The sequence below is a fragment of the Cetorhinus maximus genome, chromosome 11 (genome assembly GCF_964194155.1).
Source record: "Cetorhinus maximus chromosome 11, sCetMax3.hap1.1, whole genome shotgun sequence".
Lineage (NCBI taxonomy): Eukaryota > Metazoa > Chordata > Chondrichthyes > Lamniformes > Cetorhinidae > Cetorhinus > Cetorhinus maximus.
Window position 1 is genome coordinate 67,706,119 of NC_135889.1, and position 12,881 is coordinate 67,718,999.

The 12,881-nt window shown below is 40.4% G+C and overlaps 1 protein-coding gene across 3 annotated transcripts in view; it reads left to right on the forward strand.

Annotated features, from left to right (window-relative positions):
- Positions 1–12,881, forward strand: part of ccdc14 (coiled-coil domain containing 14) — a 94,485-nt gene that overhangs the window by 53,138 nt on the left and 28,466 nt on the right. For all 3 annotated transcript variants that reach the window (XM_078552173.1, XM_078552172.1, XM_078552174.1), the window contains 2 exons: positions 12,359–12,577; positions 12,676–12,808. In XM_078552173.1, the coding sequence (XP_078408299.1) occupies positions 12,359–12,577; positions 12,676–12,808 (352 nt within the window). The remainder of the gene's footprint in view (positions 1–12,358; positions 12,578–12,675; positions 12,809–12,881) is intronic.

Genomic DNA, 12,881 nt, shown 5'->3' on the forward strand with positions numbered 1-12,881 from the left:
TTTATATTCGTTTCTAAAGGATTGGCATTTAAAACAAAAACACAGTTTATCTACCTGTAATTACACCCATTACCACAGAGGTTTAGATTTTAGTTTCTCAGCAACCTTGTTGAACAATGTCATTATGTCGGTTGATCATTTAGTCGCATGTAGGTCCAGCTTTGTCTGTGTGCAGTGAGGCTTTGGTATGTGTGGGATTTGGTATGTGAGGGAGTTTTAAGGGTTGATCTCTTTCCAAAACATCAAGTTTGATTTTAGCATTCAACTTGACTCTTAAACAGTAAATTGTAATTTCTTTCAGTCTTAGTGATGAACTGGCTGACTACTAGAAGCAGCTGCAGTTAGTTAATTAGGTAGCTAGCTAGAACTGATTCCGTAGCCAGCAGTATCTGACTGGAATGAGCTAGTAGCACGAACACAGGGGGTTTAGCAGACGCACAAAGTTGAAGCTTTGTCTGAGTGCAGCAAGGCTACTGCTTAACTCTTTTGAATTTTGATAAACGAGGGAATTCTGTACAGGGAGAGAGGAGGTGTTGTACTGGCCTTTTACAAAAAGGAGTGCCCCAAGAGAGGGAGCTGGAGATGGCGAGACCTGAAGCCCAGAGGCATTAATTAGGTGAGCAGGTATGTGACGTTTTTTTTCCACCTCAAATTGGGCAATAGTTTAAACTAATCCTGGGGAGATACAAGTATTGTATTAAATTGATGGCGTGACTGGCTAAACTTCGCTTCATGGTGTAGGGGGTAACATATTACTATAGATAGAGGATCTGTTAGCTTAAAAAGGTAATGAGTAGGCAAAAATGGGTCATTCAGGTTGGCAAGATGTTACCAGTGGAGTGCCACAAGGATCGATGCACAGGCCACAACTATTTACAATTTATATCAATGACTTGGATGAAGGTGTTACTTCCAATAATTGTATGTTGAGGAAGAACGAGTCCAAAGTTGACCTGTACCTTAAAACAGGTTTATTTCCAAGACAGCAAAGTAAAGTCACAGACTCTCTCAGTTACTCCAGGTTCCCAGAGCGAACTGGTTGATATACTCTTGCAATGATTCTCTAATCCTTCCCCAGTTGGGAACAGCTGTGCCTAATTACCAACTTAAAGCATGTATTCTATTGCAGCACAAATGCAACCTTTAAAACAAGGGAATCTGTTAAAGCAAAAAAGAGCACAAGTGCACTTCAGTTTTTATTTTTCTGAAAAGGAAGATGGAAAAAAAAAATAGTCACCCTTTTTCAAAAAATAACCATGTCCTGAGCCGTCCTTTTTCTAATACCCCCAATCTGTTTAGCCTCTATATAGCTTAATCCCCTAACTTGTCAGCAGTTACAAAAACATGTCGAGGAGACTTCTGCTACTTTGTCATAATGATTCAGCATTCTCTACTATGTCGTTCAGTCAGGCTGCAAACCTTATTTGCCTGTTTAAGTCTTTCTGGGCTCCTGTCTGGACCACAGCTTACGTACAGTGGATAGGGCGTCTGACAGGGTGAACATTTCCTCACCCAGGATTCATCACCTGATCCATTACTGCAACTTGGGCTACACTTATTTTCTATTCTTGTACTCTGTTTTCCCAGTCCATGGCCTTCACTGTTAATCCATCATCCTGGACATTTGGTCAATTCTTATATTTTCCAGTAGATTTTCCTCCCCATGCCACAATTATTGCATCCCTCCAGTTATCCCATTCTTTCTGGATGACATGATACCCAGGAACTCACTTTGGGCAGCTGACCTCTGGACAAAATAGCCCGTTTGCCACAATCCAATTTTCTGATGTCTGACTCCTTATCCATTATATCTTGTTCCTCCAGCTCTGCCTGACAAAATGAGTATGTGATGCACGTGGTTCCTTGTCATCTATCACATCATCAGTATTTGCAAATTCATAATTAATTCCAATGACCTGTGAAGAATGGGCCTTTATTGTTTGATTCCCATGTTGAATATTCAGTTTTCCTTTCACATCCTATAACTTTTCCTTGACATTTCCATTCTCTTTGCCCCTCTCATAATAAACTAGATGACTTGAACTAAATTCTATCTCAAACAGACAGTCTTGTGCAGTGTCACATTGCTCTACTTTGTTTTGAAACCTCCGTCTTGATAAACTTTTCTGCCTGCATGCAAGGCATTCAAGTGGGCAGAAAAACCAGATTTGATAGTAGTTCCTTCAAGAGCAGGAGGAGCATCTTGAGCACTGAAGGATTTCTTCCATATACTAACTGGTACAGGCTATACACCCCAAACAATTTTAAAGAATTATTTGCATATACTAACCATGCCAATGCCGTTTGCGACTTGCAACCTGGTAGTTCAGCCAGCATCTTATGCAACGTGTTGTCTATCACTGCATGATTCCTCTCGCATAAAACATTGCTGAACTGGCTCTCAGCTGCAGTATGCATAACAATGATATTCAAATTTTCACATGTCCTGAAATTCCTCATTTGAAAATCACCCTCCATTATCAGTCAGGAGTTTCATTGGTGTTCCTAATCCGATACCCACCCGTTTCTCCATGACCTTTTTGACAACGGTCTGGTTGTCCTTGCCATGCATTACTGTAGATATGATGACTAGAGATTTACCCTTTCTACAAAATATAGCCCAAAAAAACCCCACCCCGATCCTTGTCCCATACTTTAAGTCTATTGCCACTACATCGTTAAGTTCCCTGGCCAGTGGCAGACTTACAACAGGACGTGGCAGCGTCCTTCGATGTTTAACACAAATGTCACATTGAGCTGTGACTGGCTTAATCAGGTTGTCGTATTCTTTATCAACCACTCCATCCCGAAGTGGAGCTTTTCAGATTTTGTGACGCTGGATGTGCAAATTGTCTATACAGCTTCCAACTAATCATCATCTTGTCCACGAAACTTTTATCCCCAGAAGTTAACAAGACTGCGTGAACTCTTTGAGAAATATCTGGCTTCCTTAATGATGGGCAGTAATGGCCTGACCAAGTAAAATGTAGATCCACGGTTTTCCCGAACACAATTGCTCCATCACTCTCCATGTCTAGCTTCATCTGTGCTTTTTTTTCAATCAAAAGATCTGCTCAACAATAGAGACATCTTGCTAGAGACCACATCAGCACTGATGAAGGGACTGATCCCCGCTGTCTTGCAAGAGAGGGCTTTTTTGGAAGACGTTAGTGTGTTATTATCCCCAAACCTGAAGCAGGTAGAGCTTCCATACTCCTTAAGCTTCCGCCTATCTGCCTCAGAGATTACAGATAGCAATTAAGCCAATCTACCCCATACGCTGTGGAAATGCAACAGCTATCCAAAACTGCGCAGTTGAATGAATCAGCCATCAAAATACTCATCACCGGATTCAAACTCCTGGTGACCAACACAGTTCCCTCCTGGCAGTCGCCATCATTTTCAGTTTTGGGATTCATGCATTATTTCAAAAATGCGATTCTTTCGCTGCCGGAAATTCATTGCGTAAATGATACTAAGAATCACACAGATTAACTATTCCCCATGCATTTCTTGGGTTCAAGCTGGTAAGTGGGATTAGGTAGGTCAGTTGTTTCTCATGTGTCGGTGCAGACTCAATGGGCCGAAGGGCCTCTTCTGCACTCTGTGATTCTGTGAAGCGCCTACGGTCGCGGTCTCAGACCCACTTTGTCTTGACTCAAAATTGGCTAAAAGTGCAACCATCTTCAGACTGCCTATCAGCAACCCAGCCTTTGTACTGGAACCTGTGTTTAATATTTTGTTGATCTCAATTCGGCCACTTGGAATCCTTCATCTTTTGCTTTACTGCAGAGTTGCCTGCATTTGAATAGGGAAATAGCTGGAAATGACTATTTTCTCAAATTTATTTTATTTTTTTAAGGGCAGCAGCCATTTGCTGTAGGAGAGAGTCTTTCCCATGGAATTGAACCCCCATCAATGCTAAAAGTCTATCGACATGAGTTACGAGTGCATAATCGAGCAACTTAAATGCTAATACAAACTCCGGGATTTCAAGGTTAAACTTTTTCAGTCCCTTATACCACTTATCAAAGTCCATAATATATTTCTCCATGGACTGATCATCCATTTTCTTAAATCTAGCAAAGGTTGATCACGCTTCATATACTTCCAACAAATCAACCTTTTTGTAAAACTTATCCAAAAACTGTAATAGAAGGGTCAATCCCTCTTTGGCACCAAAGTTATCCACATCCAAGTCTGAAAATACTTTACTGCTAACCTTGTTGGTAATGCCAAAGCCATACCTTGCTGCTTTTGGGATAACAAAGTAACCCATGTCCACATCGCGACTTAATTTCTCCATTGCTGATATGGTTCCACCTCCAAAGAAAATATAAAATAAAAATCGGTGGGTAGTCAAAGCCTGAGATTTTGCAACATCCTTCCACCATTCTGTTACTGAGTTTGTCAGCAGCAATATGCTTCTTTTTCTGAGGATACAGACACAAAACTTCTTATTCAAAAACCAATCACCAAAGCTTAATGTTCATCCTTGCCATGTTAATTCCAACAATTGTATGTTGAGGAAGAATGAGTCTGAAGCTAGCCTGTACCTTAAAACAGGCTTCTTCCCAAGACATCAAAGTGAAGTCACAGACTTTCTCAGTTCCTCCAGACGCTCGGCTGTCTTTTCCATAAAACTACTAAGGTTAACTACTGCAAGCAAGATCATCTGGGTCACCAACTGGCATCCCTCAGAAAGAAGAGAAAATGGCGGGAATCATCCCCCTCAAAGGGGAGACAGGTTTGTATACTCTTGCAATGATTCCCTAATCCTTCCCCATTGGGGACAGCTGTGCTTAATTACCATCTTAAAGAATGTATTCTATTGCAGCACAAATTCAACATTAACAGAAGGAACCGAATATCTTCAGGGCTGGAGAGGGCTGCTAAATTTGCTGATGACCCAAAGATAGGTAGAGAAATAAGTTGTGAAGAAGACCTAAAGAATCTGCAAAGGGACATAAATAGGTGAAGTGAGTGAGCAAAGATTTGGCAGATGGAGTATGATATAGGAAAATGTGAACTTGTCCACTTAATAGAAAAGCAGCATATTTTAATGGAGAGAGATTGTAGAACTGAGGTAAGAGGGATCGGGTGTCCTACACGAATCACAAAAAAGTTAGTATGCAGGTACTGCAAGTGATTAGGATGGCAAATGAAGTGTTTATTGCAAGTGTAATGGAATTTAAAAATAGGGATGCTTTGCTACAAATATTGTTGAGATCACATCTAGAGTACTGTGTACAGTTTTGGTCTCCTTATTTAAGAGGATATAAATGCATTCGAAGCAGTTCAGAGAAGGTTCACGCGACTGATACCTGGGATGGGGAGGTTATCTTACAAGAAAAGGTTTGAAAGGCAGAGCCTGTATCCATTGGAGTTTAGAAGATTGAGAGGTGATCTTATTGAAACATGGAAGATCCTGAGGGGACTTGACAGGGTGGATGCTGAAAGGATGTTTTCTCTTGTGGAAGAGACCAGAACCAGGGCACACAGTTTAAAAATAAAGGGGTTTCCCATTTAAGATGGAGATGAGAAGAAATTTTTCTGAGGGTCGTGAATCTTTAAAACCCTCCTCCCCAGAGAGAGGTGGAGGTAGGGTCAATCAATATTTTTAAGGCTGAGGTGGACAGACAGATAGGTAGATAACCTCTGACTCCCTTGTTAGTCAAGGATCTATCAGGGATAGGTGGAAAGAGGCCACAATCAGATCAGTCATGATCTTATTGAATGGCGGAGCAGGCTCAAGAGCTGAATGGCATACTCCTGCTCCTAATTTGCATGTACGTATGTTCGTATGCCAGTCCATAACATAACTACCATTAATCATTGAGTGATATTTCTAAACTTTTTACAGCTATTTAGTTAAATAAAACACAATAGACAGGGCAGATGATGTGATGCAGCTGTAGCATGGGGGAGAGGTGGACACCTGTGAGATCTACAGCAACCATTTCTGCAGGAAGTGTCTGCAGCTTGAGGAACTTAGCCTCAGAGTTGATGAGCTGGAGTCTGAGCTTTGGACATTACCCCTCCCTGATGTGACGCAATGTTACCTGGACACTTTATTTCAGAGGCAGTCACACTCCTTACTCCAGGTACTTCAGGTTTTGTCTGTAGCCTGCGACAGAAGGGTATGACCATAAAAGAAGCAGCTATCAGGATCCAGAGGTAGGAATGGGTGAGCCGCAGCCCTTGCAATTGTCCAACATGTTTGGGGTTCTTACTGTGAAAGAGTGCAGGAGTTGCAGGGAGAATTAGCAAACTGACCAAAGCACCATGGTGCTGGAGGCATTCAAGAAGGGGGAGTAAAAAATGAAGGTAGTTGTAGGGAATATTATATTAAGGGGGGTGGATTATGTTCTTGCAGCTGGAAGCCTGAGTGCTGGAGGTTGTTGCCTGCCTGGTGCCCCTGGTTAAGGATATCTCTTCAGGGCTGGAGTGGAACTTGCAGTGGAAAGGAAAGGATCCAGTTGTTGATGAGTATCAACGACATACAAAGAACTAAGAAAGAGGTTCTGTGAGGGATTAAGAGCTGCTAAGGGATAAATTTAGAAAGTAGAACCACAAAGGTGTAATCTCTAGATTACTACCTGAGCCATGAGCAAATTGGCATAGGGTAAATAAGCTCAGAGTCGAATATGTGGCCTAAAGATTGGTGTGGGAGAAATTGGTTTTGATTCATGGAGCAGTGGCACCAGTACTGGGGAAGAGGGAACTATACTGTTGGGACAGCCTTCAGATGAACTGCGCTGGGACTGGTTAATCATATAACTAGGGCTGCAGAGAGGGTTTACGCGAGAGGAGATTTGGAAAGTTAGAGAAAGGAAAAGGCAATGATGCAGGATAGTGATTTGGGTAATGCTAACCAGTGTGTGATAGGAAGGGATAGGGTCTACAAACGTAACAGTGCATGAGCAAATAAGGTCAGAGTAGGGGGAAAATGTAAAAAGACAGAATTAAAGGCTCTTTATCTGTACTCGTGCAGCAGTCGTAATGAGAGGGATGAATTGATAGCGCAAATAGAAATAAATGAGTGTGATATATGATGGTCGTTACAGAGACATGGGCCGGGATTTTCCAATCCCACCCACCTTTCTTACAAGCCCCTTCGTTATTTCTTGATTTATGTTCTTTCCTAGAGTGTAGCTATCCTTAGGGGGCAGGGAAACTTTTTACCAGTGACTTCCTTCCTTCGCTGTTTCTTATCTCCACCCAGTAATTCCTGCCTGAAGTTGGTTGGAAAACCCCGGCTGTGGTTGTAAAGTGACCATGGATTTGAACCTGAATATTCAAGGGTATTTAACATCTCAGAAGGACAGGAAGCGAGGAAAAAGGAGGTAGGGTAGCTCTGTTAATAAAGGATCAAATTAACACAGTAATGAGAAATGATCTTGGTTTGTAAGATCAAGATAGAGAATCAGTTTGGCTAGAGATGAGAAACAGCAAAGGAAGGAAGTCACTGGCAGAAATAGTTTCCAGGCCCCCTAAGAGTAGCTGCACTAGAAAAGAATATAAATCAAGAAATAATGGGCAGCTTGGAAAAATAAAAGGTGCTGCAATAATTGTGGGTGATTTTAAGCTTCATATAGATTTGATTAATCAAATTTGCAAAGGTAGCCTAGAGGATGAATTTATAGAGTGTATTTGGGACAGTTTTGTAGAATAATTCATTCTAGGACCAATCAGGAAATAGACTATTTTAGACCTGGTAATCTATAATGAGACAGGATTTATGAATGACCTCCATAATAAAGGATCCTTTAGGAGGAGTGATCATAACATAATAGAATTCCACATTCAGTTTGAGGGCGAGAAATGTTGGTCTGAAACTAGAGTCTTAAACTTAAATAAAGGCAATTACAAGGGTATGAAGACTGAGTTGGCTGAAATGGAATGGGAATAGAGGTTAAAAGGTAAGACTGCACAGCAGCAGTGGCAGACATTTAAGGAGATATTTCATAACTCTCTATAAAGATATATTCCATTGAGAAAGAAAGTCTCTATTAGAAGCATGCATCATCCATGGCTAACTAAAGAAGTTAAGGGTGGTATCAAATAGAAAAAGATGTACAATGCTGCAAAGATTAGTAATAGCCCAGAGGATTGGGAAATTTTAGACACTAGCAAAGGATGACTAAAATTTTTTTAAAAGGGGAGAAATTTGAATGTACAATAAATATGTAAACAGACAGTAAAAGCTTCTAAAGTATATGAAGAGGCAAAGAGTAGCTAAAGTGAGCATTGGTCCCTTTAGAAAATGAGACAGGAGAATTAATAATGGGAAACAAGGAAATCGCAGAGACTTTGAACAAATATTTTGTACCTGTCTTCACAGTAGAAGACGCAAAAAGCATCCCAATGATAGTAGAAAAGTAGGGGGCAAAAGGGAGTGAGGAATCTCAAACGATCATGATCACTACAGGAAAAAGTACAAGGAAAACCAATGGGACTAAAGGATGACATGTCTCCTGGGCCCGATAGCCTGCATCCTAGGGTCTTAACAGAATTGGCTATACAGATAGTGGATGCATTGATTGTAACCTTCCAAAATTGCCTAGATTCTGGTAAGGAATCAACAGATTAGAAACCACAAGTGTAACACCACTATTCAAGAAAGGAGGGGGGATGGAAAGCAGAAAACTATTGGCCAGTTAGCCTAATATGTCACTGGGAAAATGCTAGAATCCATTATTAAGGAGGTAGTAGCAGGACATATAGAAAATCATAATACAATCAGGCAGAGTCATCATGGTTTCATGAAAGGGACATCATGTTTGACAAATTTATCAGAGTTCTTTGAGGATGTAACAAGCAGGGTGGATAAAAAGGGACCAGTAGCTTGGTTTATTTGGATTTCCAAAAGGCATTCACTAAGGTGCAACATAAAAGGTTACTACACAAGCTAACTCCAATGGAGTTGATGATATATTAGTATGGCTAGATTATTAACTAACTAGCAGGAAATGGAGTCAGGAAAAATGGCTCATTTCGAGGTTGGCAAATTATAATTAGTGAAGTGCCGTAGGGATCAATGCTGGGACCTCAACTATTTATGACCTATATTAATGTCTTGGATGAAGAGACCGACTGCACTGAAGTCAACTTTGCTGATGGTGCAAAGATAGGTAGGAAAGCAAGATGAGGAGGATACAAAGAGCCTGCAAAGGATACAGATAGGTTAAGTGAGTGGACAAAAAATTTTGGAGGATGGATATAATGTGGGAAAATGTGAAGTCCACTTTGGCAGAAAGAATAGAAAAGCAGAATATTTAAATGAGAGATTGCAGGCTGCTGTAGTAGAAAGAGATCTGGCTGACTTTGTACATGAATTACAAAGTTAACAAGGTACAGCAAGTAATTAGGAAGGCAAATGGGATGTTGGCCTTTATTGCAAGGTGGATGGATTATAAAGGTGGGGAAGTCTTGCTACAATTCTACAGGGCATTGGTGAGACTGCACCTGGAGTACTGTGTACAGTTTTGGTCTACTTAAGGAAGGACACACTTGGGTTGTAGGCAATTCAGAGAAGGTTTATTAGGCTGGTTCCTTGGATGAAGGGGTTTTTTTTGAGGAAAGGTTGAGCAGGTTGGGCCTGTGCTCACTGGAGTTTGGAAGAATGACAGGCGATCTTATTGAAACACACAAGATTCTGGGGGAGCTTGACAGGGTAGATGCAGAGAGAATGTTTTCTCGCTTGGGCAATCTAAATCTAGGGGGTCATGGTTTTAAAAATAAGGGGTCTCCCATTCAAGACAGATGAGGAGGAATTTCTCCTCTGAGAATGGTTTTCGAATTCTCTTTCACAGAGCAATGGAGGATGGGTCATTGAATATATTCAGGGATGAGTTACATAGATCTTAGATTGACAAGGGAGTCGAGGGTTATAGGGGACAGCCAGGAAAATGGAGTTAAGGCCACAATCAGCTCAACCATGATTTTATCGAATGGTGGAGCAGGCTCGATGAGCCAAATAGCCTACTCCTGCTCCTATTTCTTATGACCTTATCTTATGATTTATGAATGAGTGCAAATGTTGCTATTAGCATAGATCCAAAATGCATGGAAATATGCAGCTGAAGAAAATCATAAACCTTATGAGGTTGTGTGCTCTATAAGTATCATTTTTAGAAATGGTCAAATGGGGAGTTTATTTTTTTAAAAAACAGACAATAAGATAGCAAGCAAGAGAATACCCTCAGAAGAATTGTGGATTAGCATAATGTGATGGCACATGTGCCTTTGGGGGAAAGAATCTATATTTTGTGGGCGCTGGTCCCTTCAAGAACTAAGATCTGAGTTCTTTTTTTAATAAAAAGCTGGGTTCCAGTAAATAATCATGTGATCAGGTTGCCTGGAAGATGGACAATAGAATAGCAGGGTCAACCAGAAGTTAATGTAGGGGTTAGTGGATTGCAGAGGTGCTTCTCTGTTCAAGCAGCTTAGTTTGAGATTACAACAAACAGGAGTGAAGGAAACAAATCTGTTAGCAGAATTTGGTTTAAATACTGTGTTGGCTGAAAAAGTTAAAATTCTTATTAACTGAAGGACTCTACCAACAGTGAGTTGAATTTCTAGTATAGCCAATTTAAGGGGGGGAAAGAGTGTGTGTGCGTTTTAGATACAAAACTCTTATTCTTATAGAATATTAGAACTAGGAAGTTCTGACTTGAGGCGGCTACGCTTGAGGCGGCTACACTTAAGACGTCAGAGACATCCATTTTGAACGGGGAGTTTGCAATCTTAGGACAGTTGGAGGAGATTTGAAGGGACAATCTTGCCAGAAGTAAACGGAAGGTCCAAGAAATCTCAGCCCGTATGTGAATCATTGACTACCAGACCAAGAAGTTAATCTTCAAATTTTTGATAAGTATCTGATTTGAGGGTTTTGAGGCGTAAGTCTAATGGGTAGAAAGAAAGTGGAGTTAAAACATTAGATTTGGAGTATAAGTAATTATGTTCATTGCGGCATGTTGGTGCAGTGGTTAGCACTGCTGCCTCACAACTCTGGAGACCTGGGTTCGATCCTGACCTCAGGTGTCTGTCTGTGTGATGTTTGCACGTTCTCCCTGCCTTTGTGTAGGTTTCTGCTGGGTGCTCCGGTTTCTTCTCACTGTCTAAACACATACTGGTTAGGTGGATTGACTAGGATAAATTGTCCCCCAGTGTGCGTGTGTGCCCTGTGATGGACTGGCGTCCTGTCCTGGGTGTACCCTGCCTAGCGCCCATTGCCTATCGGAATAGGCTCCGACTCTCCGTGACCCTGAATTGGATGAAGTGGTTCTGCAAAAGTGAGTGAGTGAGAATGTAATTGACTATTCCTAAGATAGTGTGTGGTTATTATAGTTCGTGTTCTTTGATTTCTCTGTGGTAAAATCCTTTTGATCTAAACCCTGAACCTTGTGCCTTCATTCTTTTAGTAAATACCTGGGTTTTCTGATTCTTTAAAAAAATACTAAAAACATTATTGGTCTGTACCGAAACCATAACAATAGCTATTTAATTGGATGATTTAACAACTACTGGTTTAAAAAAAAGTACACTTCTAACTTTCATCTGGGAATTTTAGAAGCATATTAAGACTGTAATTGGATTAGCAACAATAACATTTGAAACCATATTTAATCATGTGACATGGCTCAATTTAAATTTAAAACTTGCAAGCATTCTGAAAGTACTATTGACTCAGTCCCAATCCCTTGCCCTATATCCAAAACAATTCAAATTTTTCTTTATCAATTATCTATCCACTTTTGTGGCTATTACAAAATCTGCTGCCACTACTGTTTCTGGGGCATTCTATATCATAACAATATAATATTGCATATATGAAATAAAACTCCTAACCGATTCCATTAATTTAGTTGGCTTACTTCTGAGAATAATGTACACCAATCTACGTTTCAGGACTCTCTGATTCTGCATGATTTATGTATGGTAGGAAAAGATGATGTACTAATAGACTACCTCAGGCTAATGGTCTTGTATCAACAGGTGGCCAATTTGGAGCATCAGTACAAGGGATGCTGGATATGCTTCCTCTTTTTTTAAAAACTGATATGTTAAAGTAAGATGTTAAAAAGGGAGGATGATAAATTGGAACAATACAATGTAAAACAAGATAGCATGTCAGGACATTTATTTTTAATTTTGTTGAACCTAATGCATGTTCCATTACTTGAATCTTAATAAATACCAAAGTTCTTTGGGTATGAAAATGTACGTTTGCATTCAGTGGAAAAGAAAATTGGATCGGGTGTAAAACAGCTGCTGATTCTCTGTTGCCTGTTTTGCATAGTACCAAAGACCAATTTCACTCCTTTTTGTCTTTGGATTCACTCACTTTTTGCAGTGATCTCCTTGCGGTCCATGAATATGACATTGCAGGCCCAGTTGAGAGAGTCTCTGACAGGGCTCGAGTCTTTGCAAAAGAAAAATGAAGAGCTTCTGAATGTGATAGATAAACAGAGAGAGGAGAACAAGCAACTACTCAGATTGGTGCAGGGGAAAGAACAGGATCTGTTCCAGAAGAGCCAGCAGTGTGAGATGAACACAACTCGAGTCAAAATGGGTAGGCCAGAAATGTTTTCTTAATTTTTTTTTAAAAGAGCTCTATGAATGTTACCGGAAGTGAGACACAAATTCTTACTGATTCTGCTACTCTTATAGAAGTAGGTGAAGCCTTGACAAAAATGCGAAACATTCAGCTGAAATTGGAGGCCTCTGAGAAAGAGAATCAAATTTTGGAAATAACACTCCGACAACGTGATGCAGAAGTGAACAGATTACGAGAACTAACCAGGTAATACACAGGACTTCACTGGAGATTTTGAAAATTGTGAGATATTAACTTCCCACTTTACTTACTCCTTTAT